Source organism: Hemitrygon akajei, chromosome 1 (assembly GCF_048418815.1).
Source record: "Hemitrygon akajei chromosome 1, sHemAka1.3, whole genome shotgun sequence".
Classification (NCBI taxonomy): domain Eukaryota; kingdom Metazoa; phylum Chordata; class Chondrichthyes; order Myliobatiformes; family Dasyatidae; genus Hemitrygon; species Hemitrygon akajei.
Window position 1 is genome coordinate 86,606,511 of NC_133124.1, and position 17,195 is coordinate 86,623,705.

The 17,195-nt window shown below is 38.0% G+C and overlaps 1 protein-coding gene across 3 annotated transcripts in view; it reads left to right on the forward strand.

Moving 5' to 3' along the window:
- Positions 1-16,678, forward strand: part of ppp4r1 (protein phosphatase 4, regulatory subunit 1) — a 68,920-nt gene extending 52,242 nt beyond the window's left edge. For all 3 annotated transcript variants that reach the window (XM_073047268.1, XM_073047249.1, XM_073047258.1), the window contains 6 exons: positions 536-697; positions 1,877-1,977; positions 9,562-9,682; positions 11,845-11,979; positions 12,839-12,980; positions 13,856-16,678. In XM_073047268.1, the coding sequence (XP_072903369.1) occupies positions 536-697; positions 1,877-1,977; positions 9,562-9,682; positions 11,845-11,979; positions 12,839-12,980; positions 13,856-14,019 (825 nt within the window). In that variant the 3' untranslated portion in view covers positions 14,020-16,678. The remainder of the gene's footprint in view (positions 1-535; positions 698-1,876; positions 1,978-9,561; positions 9,683-11,844; positions 11,980-12,838; positions 12,981-13,855) is intronic.
- Positions 16,679-17,195: the final 517 nt, after the last annotated feature.

Here is a 17,195-nt window from a genome sequence, read left to right on the forward strand (position 1 = left end):
TTCAGCTAGGTAATGTTGTATTTGTGAATTCTCAGCTAAGATTTTAGCAATATTTATAATTCAAAGTGTGGAACAAAAATCAAATGTGCAACTACAGGATTGAAAGTATTTCAGCAGAGTAAAAGTAAAGTTTTGTGTGAAGTCAAGTTTGGTATACTTGATATAAAACATGTCAAAATGATACCAGATTAGAAATTTGCAACAAAAAAAAACAAACTAAGTTTTGCATGTTGATACCCTTGACCATCTTGGAGAAGGTTAAAAATCTTCTGGGTCCAGGAGTAGTCCATTTCAAGCTGAGCTTCCCATGTTTCCGTATTGTCAACTTTCCTTCATACCTTCGCATCTCTAACTGCTCTCCAATTCCACCTTTAGTTTTGGATGAAAAAGTGGTAAATACGATCTTTCTGAAATGGGTATTACAAAATAAAGGTAGCTGGTGAGCATTAAAAATTGTGTTAAGTGTATACATGATAAGATGTAGCTCTATGTACTGTATCTGCTTGCTATAAGTATTTCTGCTTTGCATTTTCAGTGGAAAGTTCGAAGGACTCTTGCATTCTCCATTCATGAGTTGGCAGTCATTCTTGGAGATCAGTTGACCGCAGCAGATTTGGTTCCCATTTTTAATGGTTTTTTAAAAGATCTCGATGAAGTTCGAATAGGAGTCTTAAAACACTTGTACGACTTCTTAAAGGTAATGTCTGGGTTCAGCAATTTCAGTCTGTTAGTGCTCTCAGAAAGTAAAGTGTTGTCAGGTGATGCAGGTGGCCACAAGATTTTAATAGCCTGTATTTTTTTATTGTTGCAATGTGGGTCTAGTAACTCCTTCAGAGATCCTCTAGTAGTTTTGTTCCAGATACCAACATCTGCAATCTCTGGTGTCTCTAATATCTCCTGTGTAATTGGGATCTTTATGTCCACAAGAATCCTTTCTGGGATTATCCCTTGGCACAAGACCACAGAATGAAAATGACCACTGAATTAACGCTACATTGAAAATGTCAATTAGAGGCAAGGAGAGAGAGGAGCACAATCAATTTAACAGAAAAGAAATTGAATATTAATGACTACACTTCATTTGAGCCTTACTCAAACTGGTCATTTTGACTTTGTGTTGTACACCTTAACCAGCTGTGTCTAAACCATGTATACAAAGCCTTTAACCCACAATGTCCATGTGTCAGCTGCCAGTACGTACCTCTGCTAATTAATTTTTCAGTATTTGGCCTATATGCTGTCTTCTATGCCATGTCATTTTAGTTGCTTGTTCTTAAGTACTACTGCAATATAAGGGTATCTACTAAGCTGTCTGGAAATCCCTGTTAATATTGATAAAATTACTATTTTGTTAAGCAGCCTCACCTGGAAAAAAATCCATACAATTGATGACCAGTTACAGAGGTATTCCCAGTGTTATAGGACCTGCACCACAGCAATGAACCAATTCCTTCAAAGATGGGGATGCAAAAACTTGTAGTGCAAAGTAAACTGTCTGAAAAATTCAGAATTCCTCCACCTTCGAACCATGAGCATTTTGTAGGCTTGAGCTGTGCTTAACTTGTATGCATGTGCTTGTCATGGGGTCTGAGTCACCAAGGGAAAAGTGTTCCATTCACCAACAAAAAATTCACAGAATAGTAAATAAACTACTTTGATAATTACATTAGAGTAGGTGATGGATGTGGTTGTAAATATATATTTATCCTATTATTCCCTAAACATTAATTTTGTAAACTTGAATATTATATTACATAATATCTGTATTAGTGAAATTTTCCTCATTTTTGATTCAATGTTCTGGTATACTAATATGCTATATGGATTGTCCTTTTATAAATGTTTACCATCAAATCATTTTTGCTTTGTTTTACAGTTGCTTCAAGCAGAAAAGAGAAGGGAGTATCTATCTCAGCTCCAAGAATTTATGGTAACAGATAACAGCAGGAATTGGCGTTTCAGAGCTGAGCTTTCTGAGTACGTGATTTAATGAGCAATTATTTGAATATTCCACAGCTTTTCTTTTTGGCTTGAGTAGACTAATTTTTAAATATATTCTATAGATATTTCTTGGGGAATTTTTTTGCACCAGATAGATAAATTAATTGCTGTCTGTGCTGAAATTTAAAAAAATAATTATGTTTAAAGAACAATTTGCATTTTTAATATGTAAATAGTTCTTATTCAATTCTACTCCAAAATCTGAACTTAAGCTTGATTTCTCTTCTGGCCACAGTTATTTTTATCCTCTCAGTTTTAAAATAATCACCATGAATTCATGGTTTACCAACGGGTGTATAAAAACAACTTGCTGCAGAGTATGTAATCATACCCTTCCTGATAATTAAATTGTTATTATAATGATATTTTTGTACATAAAGCAATTCTGTGTTGATAATACCTACCCGAATTGTAAGTAAATCTTAGTGTATGTTTACAACAGTCTCTGTTCACAAACCTGATTCACAGAAAAAAAACACAGTTGTATGGGCCAATTCTAGCGATTTTGACTCATTGCCTAGAATAGTTGTCTACAATCTGCATGCACTTATTTGATCCGCATATGGATCATGTAATCGTGAAGCAGAGAAATATGCCCTTCGGCAGAGCGAGGTACCTGCCTGAGCTAATCCCATTTGCTGCATTTGGCCCTTATCCTTCTAAACCTATCCTTCCATGTACCTGTCCAAATGTCTTTTAACTGTTATAAGTATTGTGGCTTCTGACAGCTCATTCCATACACCCACCACCCTCTTGAGAGGAAAAATATGCCCCCAAGGCCCCTGTTATTTTGTCCCTCTCATTTTAAACTTATGCCCTCTGATTTTACATTTGTCACCCAAAGGAAAAAGATGATCCACCTTATCTATGCCCCCCATGATTTTATAAACTTCACTGTTGTCAATCCTTAGCTGCCTCCTCTCTTGGGGAAAACAGTTCCAGCTTATCTGATTTCTTCTGTAATTCAAGCTTCCCACTCCCAGCAGTTCGTTATGAATTTTTCTGAACCCTTTCAAATTTAATCATGTTTTCTATAGTATTGCGACCAGAATCGCACACAATATTTCAAGTACGGTCTCATCAACATCTTGTAATGTGACATTCCAACTCCCTTACTCAATGTCCCAACAGAAGTGTATCAAACACAGCCTTTACCACCTTGTCTAACTGCATCACTACTTGCAGGAAACTGTTTTTCCGCATTCTGCAACTGTCCCTAGTGCCCTGAAATTCATGGAGTATGTCTTCCCTGGTTTAGGTTCCCAAAACACATCACTCTGCACTTCTCAGTTAAATTCCATCTGCCTTTTCTTTGCCCATTTTCCCAGTTAATCTAGATCCTCCCTGTTGTAACTTTGAAATCAGGTTCATTGTCACTGCCATAAGTCGTGAAATTTGTTGCTTTGTTGCAGCAGCACAGTTCAGACATTACAAATTTCTGTAATTTACAATAATATTCTTTTTAAGTGTTAAAGAGGAATGGTGATGAGGTTGTGTCCTTAAGTTCATAGACCATTCAGAATCTGATGGCAGAGGAAAAGAAACTGTTTCTATAATCTTTAGTGCGGATCTTCAGAATCCTTCTCCCTGATGGTAGTAATAAAAAGAAGGCATGTCCTGGGTGGTGAGGATCCTTCATGATGGATGCCACCTTCTTAAAGCACCACCTTTTCAAGGTGACCTCAATAGTGGGGAGGCTTGTGTCCATGATGGAGCTGGCCTTCACTGGTCTACAACCTTCACTGTCCTTAACACAATATCATCTGTCATATCACAACATTCTTATCCAGGTCTATTTATGACAGAACTGGACCCAGCACAAATCCTTTATAATAAAAATCAAAAAGTTTGCAAAGTACAAAGAATTTGAACAATTATGATGTTGTTTATTCAGTAACTCATTCCCTTTTACCTATTCCATTTACCTTTACCATATCTCTTTGCCTTTATATTTTCAGTTCCCTTCTAGTCTATCAAAAACCTTGTGTGCTTAACTATTCAATGTTTGACTACCCACTGTGAAACAAATTCTGGTTTCTCCTTCATCCTTCTACTTAAAGTTCTTGACTTGTGGCAGCATTGCCTTTGGATTAACTAGGTGATAATTTTTCTCCAGTATCTCCAAACTTTAATAATTTATTGAATCTTTACAGGCTTGATCTTGGTTCATTCTGTTTAAGTGGGAATAGGGCAAGTAATTTTATCTTAATTGCAGTTGTAACTTTTCATGCAGACATGGTCAAGAGGTTAATTTGTTCTCAAGCATCAGAATGGGAAAGAAATTTTATCTAAGTGACCTTGACTGTGGAATGTTTGTTGGTGCCAGACAGGATGGTTTGAGTTTCTCAGAACAGACAACAGTCTCTAGAACTATCAGAGAATGGTACCAAAAAAAAGAAGAGAAAACATCGAGTGAGCAGCAGTTCTTGGGCACAAATGCCTTGGTAATGGGAGAGACCAGAGGAGAATGGTTCAATCTGTCAGGAAGGCAACAGTAACTCAAATAACCACATGTTACAAGAGTGATGTGCAGAAGAGCATCTCTGATGAATGTTCTACATGTCAAACCTTGTAGTAAGTGGGCTTCAGCAGCAGCAGCAGCAGCAGCAGACCACACTGGGTTCCAATGTGTACTTAATAAAGTGGCCACTAAGTGTATATCCAATCTACTGGATCTTCACTGCATTACTTCAAAGGTTTTGATACTTCCCTCCCCCCTGTAACTTGCAAAATGTTAGCTGCAAATTATTCAGATCTGCAGCATTTTGAAGATGATTTGTTTGATTTGTGTCTGGCAGGATTTTGTGGTTTTTTTTTTAAAAGTGCAGTGTTTTCTACCTTCCTTATTTTTATTGTTTAGTGTGTAACTATCCCAGTCCCTATTCCAATACATTTATCTCCATTAAATTGCTTCTGCATGGTTTAACTTGTAGAATTCATAACGTTACAGTATTGTGTCTGGGTTCAAATCTGGAAGGCTTATTTTCTTCATTGGCTATGAGAGTTATTGACAAACCCAGCACTGTATGATGTTTTTATTATTTGGAGACACGGCCTAGAATAGGCCCTTCCAGCCCAACAAGCCATGCTGTAACCCACCTATTCAACCCCAGCCTTGTCACAGGGCAATTCACAATGACCAATTAACCTACTAACCAGTGCTTCTTTAGACTGTGAGCGGAAATCAGAATACACAGAGGAATCTCACGCGTTCACAAGGAGAACATGCAAACCCCTTACAGATGGCACTATAACACCCTGAGCTGTAAGAGCATTGCGCTAATCGCTATGCCACCGTGGTGTCCATTTATTCTCTTCCTCTGATGAGTTTGAGAAAGATAATGAGTTTTAAATCATTGCACTTTGTGCACTGAAAGTGTGCCTGCATTGTTGTGTGGGAAAGACTTTCAGAATTCGAATGGGCAGTGATGAAGGACAAATGTATTTCCAACTGTGAACAGGTACGATCTAGCTGAGAGATTGCAGCTGATCTTCCCATGTCCCTGTCTTTCTAGATAAATTTGTGAGGTACTATTGTAAAACCTACTAGTTGCTGCATTGACCATAATATATAGGAGCAGAAAGGCCATCCATCCCATTGAGTTTGCTCTGGCATTTGAGCTATTTTCCCCCTCAACCCCATTATCTTGCCTTCTCTATGTAAACTCTTGTCAGCCTTACTAATCAAGATCCTATCACCCTCCCGTTTAAATGTACCCAATGACTTGGCCTGCACAGCTGTCTGTAGCGATGAAACTCCATAGACGCATCACCCTCTGGCTAAAGAAATTCCTCATATGTTCTAAAGGGACCCCCTTCTATTGCAAGGCTATGCCCTGTGGTCCTAGACTCTTGCACAATTGAAAATATCATCTCCATCTCCATTCTATCTAGGCCTTTCAATATTCAGTACGTTTCAATAAGATTACCCCCCCCCCCCCACATTCTTCTAAACAAAATTAATTAAAGATGTTAGAGAAATGGAAGCAGCTGCCACTGTTGTGAATAAATATCTATTTGAATAGTTGTGATGGTATGACATCTTGAAGGTGTGACAGTAGCAAACAAAATCGATGTAAATTGGTTAATGTAATTAAATTGTGTGACCTTTCTTTTTAAATTAGATTTTAATAATCACTTGTGTTGTATATTTGGTATACATTGTGGGCAAGGCCAGCTGGTAATGGGGGAATTGGTATTTTACAGTGGTGGCCAATAAACTACTTTGGCTTAATTATGAATAGTGTTGTATGTTTGTGTTGGAGCTGCACTCCTGCTCCAAGTGAGCAAAGGCTATTCTAGCACTGCAGATTGTCTGGTATTTAGGTGACAAGCCATTCATCATCATTATTCACTTTCTGACCTGTTCTAATGCCAGGCTACTTGGCTACTTTGTGTGTGTGTGTGTGTGTGTGTGTGTGTGTCTCTGTCTGTCAAGTTTGGTTTGGACCTTGGCCATCCTCAAGATGCTGGTGATATAATGTAATTTGATGTCAAGTGGAATTAAACGTTCTTCCTGGATATAATCATAATATTCTAGCACTAATTGTTGGTTACACCATATCCTTTGTCCTGAGCAATCAGGAAACTATCAACTTCCACTTTAAATATACCCATGCACTTGGCCTCCACCGCAGCCTTTGGCAGAACATTCCACAGATTCACTAGCCTCTGGCTAAAAAAAATTCTTTCTTATCTCTGTTCTAAAAGTTTGCCCCTCAAATTTGAGGCGGTCCCCTCTAGTTCCGGATACTCCCACCAGAGGAAACATCCTCTCCACATCCATCCTATCTAGTCCTTTCAACACTTGGTAGGTTTCAGTGTGATTTCAACCCCCCCCCCCCCCCCCCCCGCATTATTGTAAATTCCAGTAAGTACAGGCCAAATTATGCCAAATGCTTCTTGTTTGTTAACCCCTTCATTCCTGGAATTGTCCTAGTGAACCTCCTCTGGACTGTCTCCAATGACAACACATCCTTTCTGAGTTATGGAGCCCAAAACTGTTAACAATTCTTCAAGTGTGGTCTGACTAGTGTCTTATAAGGTCTTAGCATTATCTCTTTGTTTTTATATTTTATTCCCTTTACCACAGACTCAACCTGTGAACTAACCTTCTGGGAGTCTTGCACATGGGCTCCTAAGTCCCTCTGCACCTCAGACTGAATTTTCTTTCCATTTAGATAATAGTCTGCACTATTGTTCCTTTTACCAAAATGCATTATTGTACATTTCTCAACACTGTCTTCCATCTGCCACTTGTTTGCCCATTCTTCCAATTTGTCTGTCCTGCTGCAATCGTATTGTTTTCTCATCACTACCTACCACTCCACTTATCTTCATATCATCCACAAACTTTGCCATAAAGATGTGATCAATTCCACTATCTAAATCATTGAAAAACTATGTGAAAAGTACTGACCCCTGAGGATCACCACGAGTCACTGGCAGCCAACCAGGGAAAGGTCCCCTTTATTCCCACTCACTGCCATTCCTCTATCCATGCCAGTATTTTTCCTGTAACTCCATAGGATTTCCTCATGTACCGCACCTTATCAAATGCCTTTTCAAAATCCAAATAAATGACATTCACTGCCTCTCCTTTGTCCACCCTACTGGTTACTTCCTCAAAGAACTCTAACTGATTTGTATGGCAAGATTTCCCATTACAGGAACCATGCAGACTTTGACTTATTTTGTCATTAGTCTCCAAGTACCGTAAAACCTCATCCTTAATATTAGACTCCAACACTTTTCCAACCCCTGAGGTTAGGCTAACTGACCTGTAATTTTCTTTCTTTTGCCTTCCTCCCTTAAAGTGTGGAGTGACACTTGCAATTTTTCAGTCCTCTGGACAATATCAGAATCAAGTGATTCTTGAAAGATCATGACCAATGCATCTGTTATCTCTTCAGCAACCTCTTTCAGGACTTTGGGATGTAGTCCATCTGGTCCAGGTGATTTGTCCAACTTAAGACCTTTCAGTTTGCCTAGCACCATTTCCTTTGTAATAGCAATGGCACTCATGCTCGCTCCCTGACACTCGTGGACCTCTGGCACACTGCTAGTGTCTTCCACAGTGAAGACTGATGCAAAGTATTCCATTAAGTTCATCTGCCATTTCTTTGTCCTCCATTACTACCTCATCAGCAGCATTTTCCAGTGGTCCAATATCAACTCTCACCTCCCTTTTATTCTGTATACAACTGAAAAAACTTTTACTATCTTGATTTATATTATTGGTTAGTTTCCCCTCATATTTCACCTTTTCCCTTGTAACTTTTTTAGTTGCATTTTACTGGATTTTAAAAGCTTCCCAATCATCCAACTTGCCACTCACTTTTGCTACCTTATATGCCCTCTCCTTAACTTTTATGCAGTCCTTAACTTCCCTTGTTAGCCACAATTGCCTGTCCCTGCCATTTGTGGGGAATTTCTATCCTGTGCCTTATGAACTATTCCTAGAAACATCTGCCATTTCTGCTCTGCCGTCATCCCCTCCACTATCCTTCTCCAATCCACCTGGGCAAGCTTCTCTCTCAAGCCTCTATAAACCCCTTTGTTCCATAACACAATTTTTTTCAAAAAAAAACAACAATCCTGTTTGAATGTTATGGATTTTGATGGGAATGTAGTAGATTCACTGAAAGTGGATCTTTAGTTGGTAAACTATTTGTCAAAGATTGTTGGGGCAAAACTTCTGAGTTTGCAATATAAGCACAGCTGAAGACAAAATAATGATACAGGTGTAGATTTGGAGAGTTATAACAGGCTTCAAGGATAGTGGAATAGACTGTGAATATTTATTTTGTATATTTTGAGTGTGTTTTAATATGGATGAGCAAGTTTCCCTGAGAATGGATAAGAATCTGAGTACACATTGCCTGTAAAATACTTCACAATTTTTTTCCTTTTATTATTTCTTAATTTGCTCTTGGCATACTGAGCATATACAGCATTTTAAGTTTTCTTTCTGACAGTGTTATTGTTAAACTGTTCCCTTGAGTTATAGAGTGAATAGTACTTGGTTTCTAAAGTTAGAACAGTTGAAGCAGAGTCTTTAATTCAGAGTTGGGTTAGTGCCTGAGCTGCCTGGAAGTCTCGAAACCCTTTGTCAGCTTCTCTTTTTAATGGCAGAATGTATAACACTGCAATTATTTCTTCTAAAAAATTAATTCTATAAAATAAAAATTCAAGCTACCGAAAATCTTATCCAGTGTTTACCCTTGTGACAGGAGCATCTGTTATAGGTAAGACACTCCTTATGGCAGAGTGCCAATTAAATTTTGTATAACCTGCTCATTGTGAGAATCATTGCAGAGTTAAAATGGTTCACCATTGAAGGAATGCAGCCCAAAATACTTGTCTGATGTTTTCTTCAGCTCTTTTGTTATTAGTGCTTGCTGTCTTTTATTGTTTTTCTCCTTATGCTGTCACCTTATTCATACTCACTATTAATGTTTTTTGTTCCTCTTTTATCCTCCCTTGCTCCCAAAACTTGATTTGCATGAAGTATTTGCATTTGAGTGCATAGTATTTGACCATTTCTCAACTTTATTTTAGGCAACTTATTTTGCTCCTAGAACTGTACAACCCCAAAGATGTATATGACTATCTACGGCCCTTATCTCTCAGCCTCTGTGCAGATAAGGTATCTTCAGTCAGATGGATTGCCTACAGACTGGTAAGTTTAGCAACTTGAGGTCTCCCTGCCAATGCAGAATGTAAATATATTTCTATCTTCAAAGAACTCGATGTGATATCTACTCCCTGAGGAATATTTCACATTGAACAGAGTTTATATTCAAGCATTAAACAAAGACTGATTTTGATCCAGCATGCAGTTGCCCACAGTTAAATTGGGACATTTATTTTTCTGAATCTGACAAGATGTGAATGCTTTAAATCTGCAATAAAAACATTACGCTGAAAAACAACATGCAGCATTTGCAGAGAAGAGTTGGTGTTTCAGATCAAAGGCAGATGGGTGCAGAAATTGTAAACTAAAGACAGGAAATGCTAAAAACCCTAAGCAAGTATAGGAGAGAATTATTTTGGTCCTATAATTCAGAATGATTTGAGCTTCTTTATCAGGACTCTGAAAGATCTTTGAACTGAAAATGTTGTTTCTTCATCCACAGTGAGCACCTGGCCTGAAAATTTCAATATTTTGTTTTTCTTTTATTTTGGATATTATCATTTTGAATGTTGTGGAAGACCTTGCATCCATGGATCTACACTTTAAGAATGTGATATGACTTCTGATTATATCTTACCTTGTCATAATGCTGAGATACTCCAGAGTACATCACTCACTACAAAGGTTTATCACCTTTATAACAAAAGTTTCAGTTATTTACCTGCGATTAATTATCGTGGTTCGACTGAGTTTTTAAAAAGAATAATCGGTACCAAAAAAAAGGTTCCGTTTTGAATGATAGAAAGACATCTTAATGTTTAGTACTGTTGCCAGTCCAGTAATGCTGAGTCCCTTGGTGCTATATTGAAATGTGAAATTGTGCTCAATTCTTCAACTAATGATTTAATCCTTGACAGAGGCTTGCAAACTGATATCAACTTGAGCAAAAAAAAGAGTAGGAGATACAGTAGTAATTTTTATTTTATATGATGGATATGTACAGGTAGTCCCTGAGTTCCGAACGTCCGATTTACGAACAACTCGTACTTACGAACCGAGGAAGGAGAATGCCATCTGCCATTTTAAGTCGTTGCCGTTGACACTGTGTTGAGTGTGTAACTTGTATTTGGCTTAAATTTTTCTTAGCAAGATTCACCCTGACCTCCTTTTCTCCCCCCACCCCCAACTTTTACGGTTGGCTGGTGGCGCAGTGAGATTAGGACCAGGCTCAAGAATGGAGGTTCCTAAATTCAATCCAGCGACAGAGCACTCTCCATCCATGCCGGGTTGATGTCGAGCACGCAACTCGATCTCGTTTTAAAAAAAACACTGCCACCTTCAGTTTAAATTCCCACGTGGAATATTGTGGAGGATCAAATACCCAAACCCAGCACAGCCCCCACTTGTCCCATTTAACCTGTCTCAGTGCGGTGGACTTCAGGACCCAGGAGATCAGAGCAGTGGTCCTTAGGACCCGGCGGAGCTCGGGACCTTCCTCCTGCAGTGTTTCTGTTCCATTGATGGGAAACGTTCACGAATGAAAATAAAGTGGATATAGTAAAGTGTTTGGAAAGAGGTGAAATGTCATCAGTCATTGGAAAAGCATTAAGCTACAGTCAGTCAACGATCGGAACAATTTTAAAGGATAACTGATGAAGTGAGAATAATGGAGCAAGTGAAAGGCCCTGCCCCGATGAAAGCTACAATTATTACTAAGCAGCGCAGTGGTTTAATTATTGGAATACATACATTTCTTAAGTGTTTTATATGCATAGAAAGGTAAAATATATACTAAGACAAACGTTTGACTAACTGACACTAAATAATAACGGATGTACTTTTTTCGACTTGCATACAAATCTGACTTAAAGACGGATTCAGGAACGAAACTCATTCGTAACCCGGGAACTGCCTGTATTCTGAAGAATGGTCTGTTTTTGTTTCCACACGATGGCACAGTTACAAATTTTAACATCATGGCTGATCATTCCTCGTGTATTAAATTACACAATGTTCTTTGACATATTTCTGCTGGTGTGGAGGGAAAATAACTAAATTCTGTAGTAAATGTATGAAGTATCTTAGATTTGATGCTGCTGATTTCTAGACAGTCATTCTTGTAAATTTGCAGCCTTGAAAAGCTTTGGAGTTGAGATTTTTTTTGCATGAAAGCTGACACAAGTTATTGATTAAACCTCTCTTTACAGGTGAGTGAGATGATTAGAAAATTTTATGCATCTTCAACTCCTGGGTTGGCAGTGGACTTGATCAATGAGCTTGTTGATAAGTTTTGCCATAGTGTGAAGTGGTCAGGTCGTCAAGCCTTTGTTTTTGTCTGCCAGGTAAGAAATTCTCATTTATTATTAACTGAACCCCTTGACATTGTATTTCTCTCATCTACAAGAGAAATTTGCATGCAATGAAGCCCACTTTTGAGCATTATAATTAGATATAATTAAGATTTTGTGCATTTGACATGTATACAGCTTAGATGCTATTTGGCCCATTTTTAGATATAAACTATTTGCTATCCAACTAATGTGGGAAGTTAGTTACAGATGTGTGCTGAATCATATAAAAGTATTTATAAAATCCTCTAGTTTCTATAGAAATGTCATGTTAGAGGATATGCATTGAAAATGATAGTGGAAAAGATTAAAGGAAATTGAGTTAATTTTCTTTTGCTCAGTATGGTGGGTACCTGGAACAGGCTGCTGAGGACAGTGGTGTTAGTAGATATGATAGAAGTGTTTCACAGTAGCAGTGATGCAAGAATATATGGGGAATGGAGAGATCTGGATCATGTAACAGCAGGAGAAAATTAGAATTCAGTATAGAGTTCAACAACAGTGGGCTGAAGGATTTTTCTGGCATTGTACTGTTTGTTAGTGATACTCCCATGTGGTTAATGAAAACTTATGACCCCTAAACTGAGGGAATTTGGGAATGGGCAGCAAATAGCATCAGTTTCAATGCACTGACATCCCATAACAGGAAGCACGTTTTTACCTTGTTTACTGATTCCAGTGTGGTTAATTAACTAATTTGCTGTGAAGTACAAAAGATAAATGTTGTAATAAAGTAATTTAATGCCATTTCTTTTGGAGTTGAGCTACTTTCCCTGTTGATGTCAGTTTTACTTTGTATGCATTAAATATTTGGGAATGACTTTTTTCTGTATAATTATATTTCAACTCGCAGGCTGTGATTGAAGATGATTATATCCCTATAGAACAGTTTGCCGAGCATTTGATGCCACATTTGCTACAGCTGGCATCTGATCCTGTGCCAAACATCAGAGTGTTGCTAGCAAAAACTTTGAGGCAAACTTTGATGGAAAAAGGTGGGGTCAATTTCTGCATTAACAACATCGGTGGTTGTGTTTATTTTGCATTATCTTTTTTAAAACTATATTTGTTTATAATTAATATTTTAAAACATTGTGGTCTATCGTAATATTTTCCTTATTTAATGGCAAGAAGGTCAATACGTTGAAAATGGAAAATATCAAAGTAGCCACCTAAAATTGGTCAGTTAGACCTCTTCAGTTTTCCACAGATGTTGAATTTCTTGCCAATTGCTCCAAGAAGTTAAAACAGCCTCAGTAGATACTGAGTTTGGATGGAGCCATTGTAAATTTTGCAAAATGGGGAGTATGTGAATATGATCGTGTATCGATGCACACTTCATCAGTGAGGGTCTGGTAATGTAGATGTCCATGTTAGCACTTGATGTTTTTAAATTTTCGTTGGTAATGCTCTTCAAAATTGAATTTATTAGCTCTGTCTTGTATGATATGAATTTTGTTACTTTGCAACAATACAGTGCAGAGGCATAAAAATTACAAAATAAGTAATAACAAGGTAGTCTTAATAGATTCATGGATCATTCTGAAATCGGATGGAGGGCAAGAGGTGTTCAGGCTCTTGTATCAGCTCCCTTACAGCAGTAACAAGAAGTGGGCAAGTTCTGAATAGTGAGGCTCCTTAGTAAAAGGCACTGCTTCTCAAAGAACTGCTTGATTGCGCTCATAATGGAGCTAGCAGGGTCTACAATCCTCTGCAGCCTCTTGCAATCCTGTGCTTTGCTGTGGTGTGTTTTTTTTTGTTTATGATCCCTCTAGAGTCCTTGGCAGGGAAATGATGACTTAAGGTTGAGAAATAACTGTTGTTTTACCAAACTACTAATTTTATCTATTATTGATGTTTGATTTTACAGAATACTTCCTGAATTCTAGCAGCTCTCAGCAGGAAGCCATAGAGCAAAGTGTTATGGCATTGCAGGCAGATCAAGACCGTGACGTCCGCTACTTTGCCAGTGTACATCCCAGTAGCACAAAGCTTGCCGATGATGCCATGAGCACGGCCTCTTCCACGTATTAAAACCAACTGATGTTTTTCATCGGACTGTGCAGACTGGGAGTCACTAATGAGTGATTAAAATAAATGTATCAGCTGGAATGTGCTGAATGAGTGCTCCAGAATACAGTGAGATAACTTCTATAGACTGAACAAATGGGGTTTTACAAACACGGTGACCTGTAACGGCCCTTGATTACACTGAGATTCAGTTAGACCCTTACTAGTCGTGAATGCATGACTTCTGTTTTATGCGTTTTGACCACTGAAAAGTTCTCAGAGGATCTTACCACCGAAGCCTTAAACTCCTGTATTAAACTAGAAAACTGGAACACCTGCAGCCTTCTTAATGGAGGAGGGGATTATCCATGTTGAATCTTATCATTCCTTCCCAAAAATGATATAAGAATGTTACCAACAATACTTCTCTAAGCAACAATTTCCTGCATTTGCAAAGAAAATGAACCAGTAAATTTAATGCATATTTATCTTAATGCTGTACTGATTCAAAAAAAGTCCTTTTCAACTGTACTGGTTTGATAAAGAGGTTGTTTTTTTTTCTTAATGGATCAGTAATACCTCATTTAATTTGAATATGGACAGTGGACTTGTTTTAGCTCCTTTAAATTATCCCATTCATATTACAGTAAATTTCAGTCTAGCGGGTATGGAAAATATGGCTGCCACTTGGACTCTCTTTAACCAACTTGTTTATTGTTCCTGTGGGTTTTGTTCTACCTACTTCGACTGTTGCACAGGACTTGACAGAAGAATTACAGAAAGAACTAAGATGAGAATTTTTGCATTACCTGCGAAGTGTTTTTTACAAATTCCTTCTACCAGCACAGAGGCACTAAGTTGCTATGTGAGCAGCTGTGTAATTGTTTTAATATGCACCCTGCCAAATTGACCTCAATTTCATACCTCTGGCTGAGGTGCATCTGATTGACTTCAGATGTGAAATTTTTCTCTTTCTTTGGTTTGGTGTGAGCATCAGGAATCAGATTTATTTAAATTTACATACTAATCTGACTTGCTGCAAATCAAACATGGCATCTTTTTATTTCTCTTCATTCAATATGTGAACAGGATTATTCACCAGCTTGGTGGAGAGGAAGGAAAGAGGTGAGTCGGCCTGAGTAACCACCATTGGATGACTTTTACCTATGTGAGGTGGTTTTGATCTCTTAACTCTCTACCATTTATAAGATGCTATTCTTAGTTCACACTCCACCATCTTGTTTCAAGCTGGATGGTCTTTGTGCCTTAGTGGCAGCCTGCTGAGGTCTGTCTCAATTAACTTGATTCTTTGGCCTCTGGTCAGTTTTAAAGCTTGTAATGAATATCCTGAAACGACTTCCGGTAACAAGCATGCATTGAACCTGTCTTCCATCCTTGCACGTTTCACTAAGCCGGGGGTTCCCAACCTGAAGTCCATGGGCCTTTCAATTAATGGTAGAAACCCATGGCATAAAAATGGTTGGGAACCCCTGCTCTAAGCTTTCAGGCCTGTTCTGACTTTAACATCAATTGAAAGGTTAAATTGGCTGCAAACTGTAGATAGAATAATTGATTCCCATAATCTAGGAAGTCAGACCATTCACTAAACAAGTTTCCGAAGAGAGATTGGCTAACTATGAAGTGGATATTGTCATCTTGAATAGCTCTTTGAATTTGTACAGTGGCCACCTCGTGGTGGATTTTCTAGTGTCTACCAGAAAAAAAGTTGGTGTTTATTTGTTTATTCCACCCCCACCCCACCCCACCCTAAACATTGCTGTTGTGGCCTGAAAGTGTAATGTGGTAAGTAATTTGGTATTGTTGTGCTCCAGATCATCCTACAATTGTAAGTCTTCAGTGCCCCACCTCCCACTAGTGTTGTATTTCTGTTAGTGGAGGTTGAATATACAAATACAAGATTGAGTCTCCCTTATTATTTGAAAGAAGCTCAACCTCCACATATAAATTTCCCGCTGTGTTCATCAGTCTGCCTAATCTCATGCTGATGTGGGGTGAGCTCAAAGTTAGTGGCTTAATGAATTTTACCTCACTTTAGTTTGAGACCTCTTAGAGCTACCTTGGATAAAAGGATCTCATTCCAGCCGGCAGGATAGAGAATGTTTAGCTGATTTTCTGCATAGTTAACAAAGTTATTTAGGCTAATTGACCTTATGTACCCACCCTTCCTTTGACTACCACTACCTTTAAATCACCAAGGAAAAATGAGAGATGAGCAGTACCATATGTGGATCTTGAACCTTTTTCAGAAAATGAGGTGCTGCCTATGGCAAGTAATCTAATATCACATGCTGCAAAGTGTGAAAAGAGGTTAGATTTCTCTGCAAGTATAAATGTGTGCAGTTGGAACTCCCAAGGGCTCAGGCCCAGCACTAACACTACAAAGTAGTTAAATGATTTTAAAGTACAGCACATTTCTGTGTTATACGGAATTGTCTTTTTCATGCTGGTCATGTCCTGCGGAGTATGCTTGAATTGGGTTAGCACACAAGCTTTAAGTCTGAAAATTCAGGTATTTTAACTTTTTATCATGATCAGCTGAATGCTGCACCTTTTATATGTACATATCTGTGAGCACTCTGAGTGCCTGTTGTTGATCATGTCATAAAAAGAAGTTGTGATACAAGTTGTTCTGTACTTGTCCAAATAAAAATATGCAACCTTATTTCTTCCTGTTCCAAAGGCTACTGCTATTGGATTTTTATTTCATGTAGTTCGGATTTCTCCAGAGCAACTAAAATCCTTATCTATAACTTGTAAAATTTTAATTGTGCAGTTCAGATGTGATCACCTGAACATGTGAACTCAGTTTACAATGTGGTTTTTATGCAATCTAGTTTCTGTGTAAGTTTTTCCCCCACACACCACAACTTAAATTTGTAACATAACCTTCAATGGTGACCTAAGAAGTGTGATCAGCAAAAAAAAATTCCAAGTTAAAGGAGAGTGGTGTGGAAGAATAAAATAATCATGGATTGTGTATGTTCTCATCCTTAAATAGGAATTAGAATCAGGTTTATTATCACTGATACTTGTCATGAAATTTGTTGTTTTGTGGCACCAGTGCAGTGCAAGACATTTAAAAAAATTATGGTTACAATCAAAAATAGTACCAAAGGTGGTGATACTTACTAGTTTTTAATGGTCAGTAAATTGTCAAAAGATTCATGGGATGGCTTTTA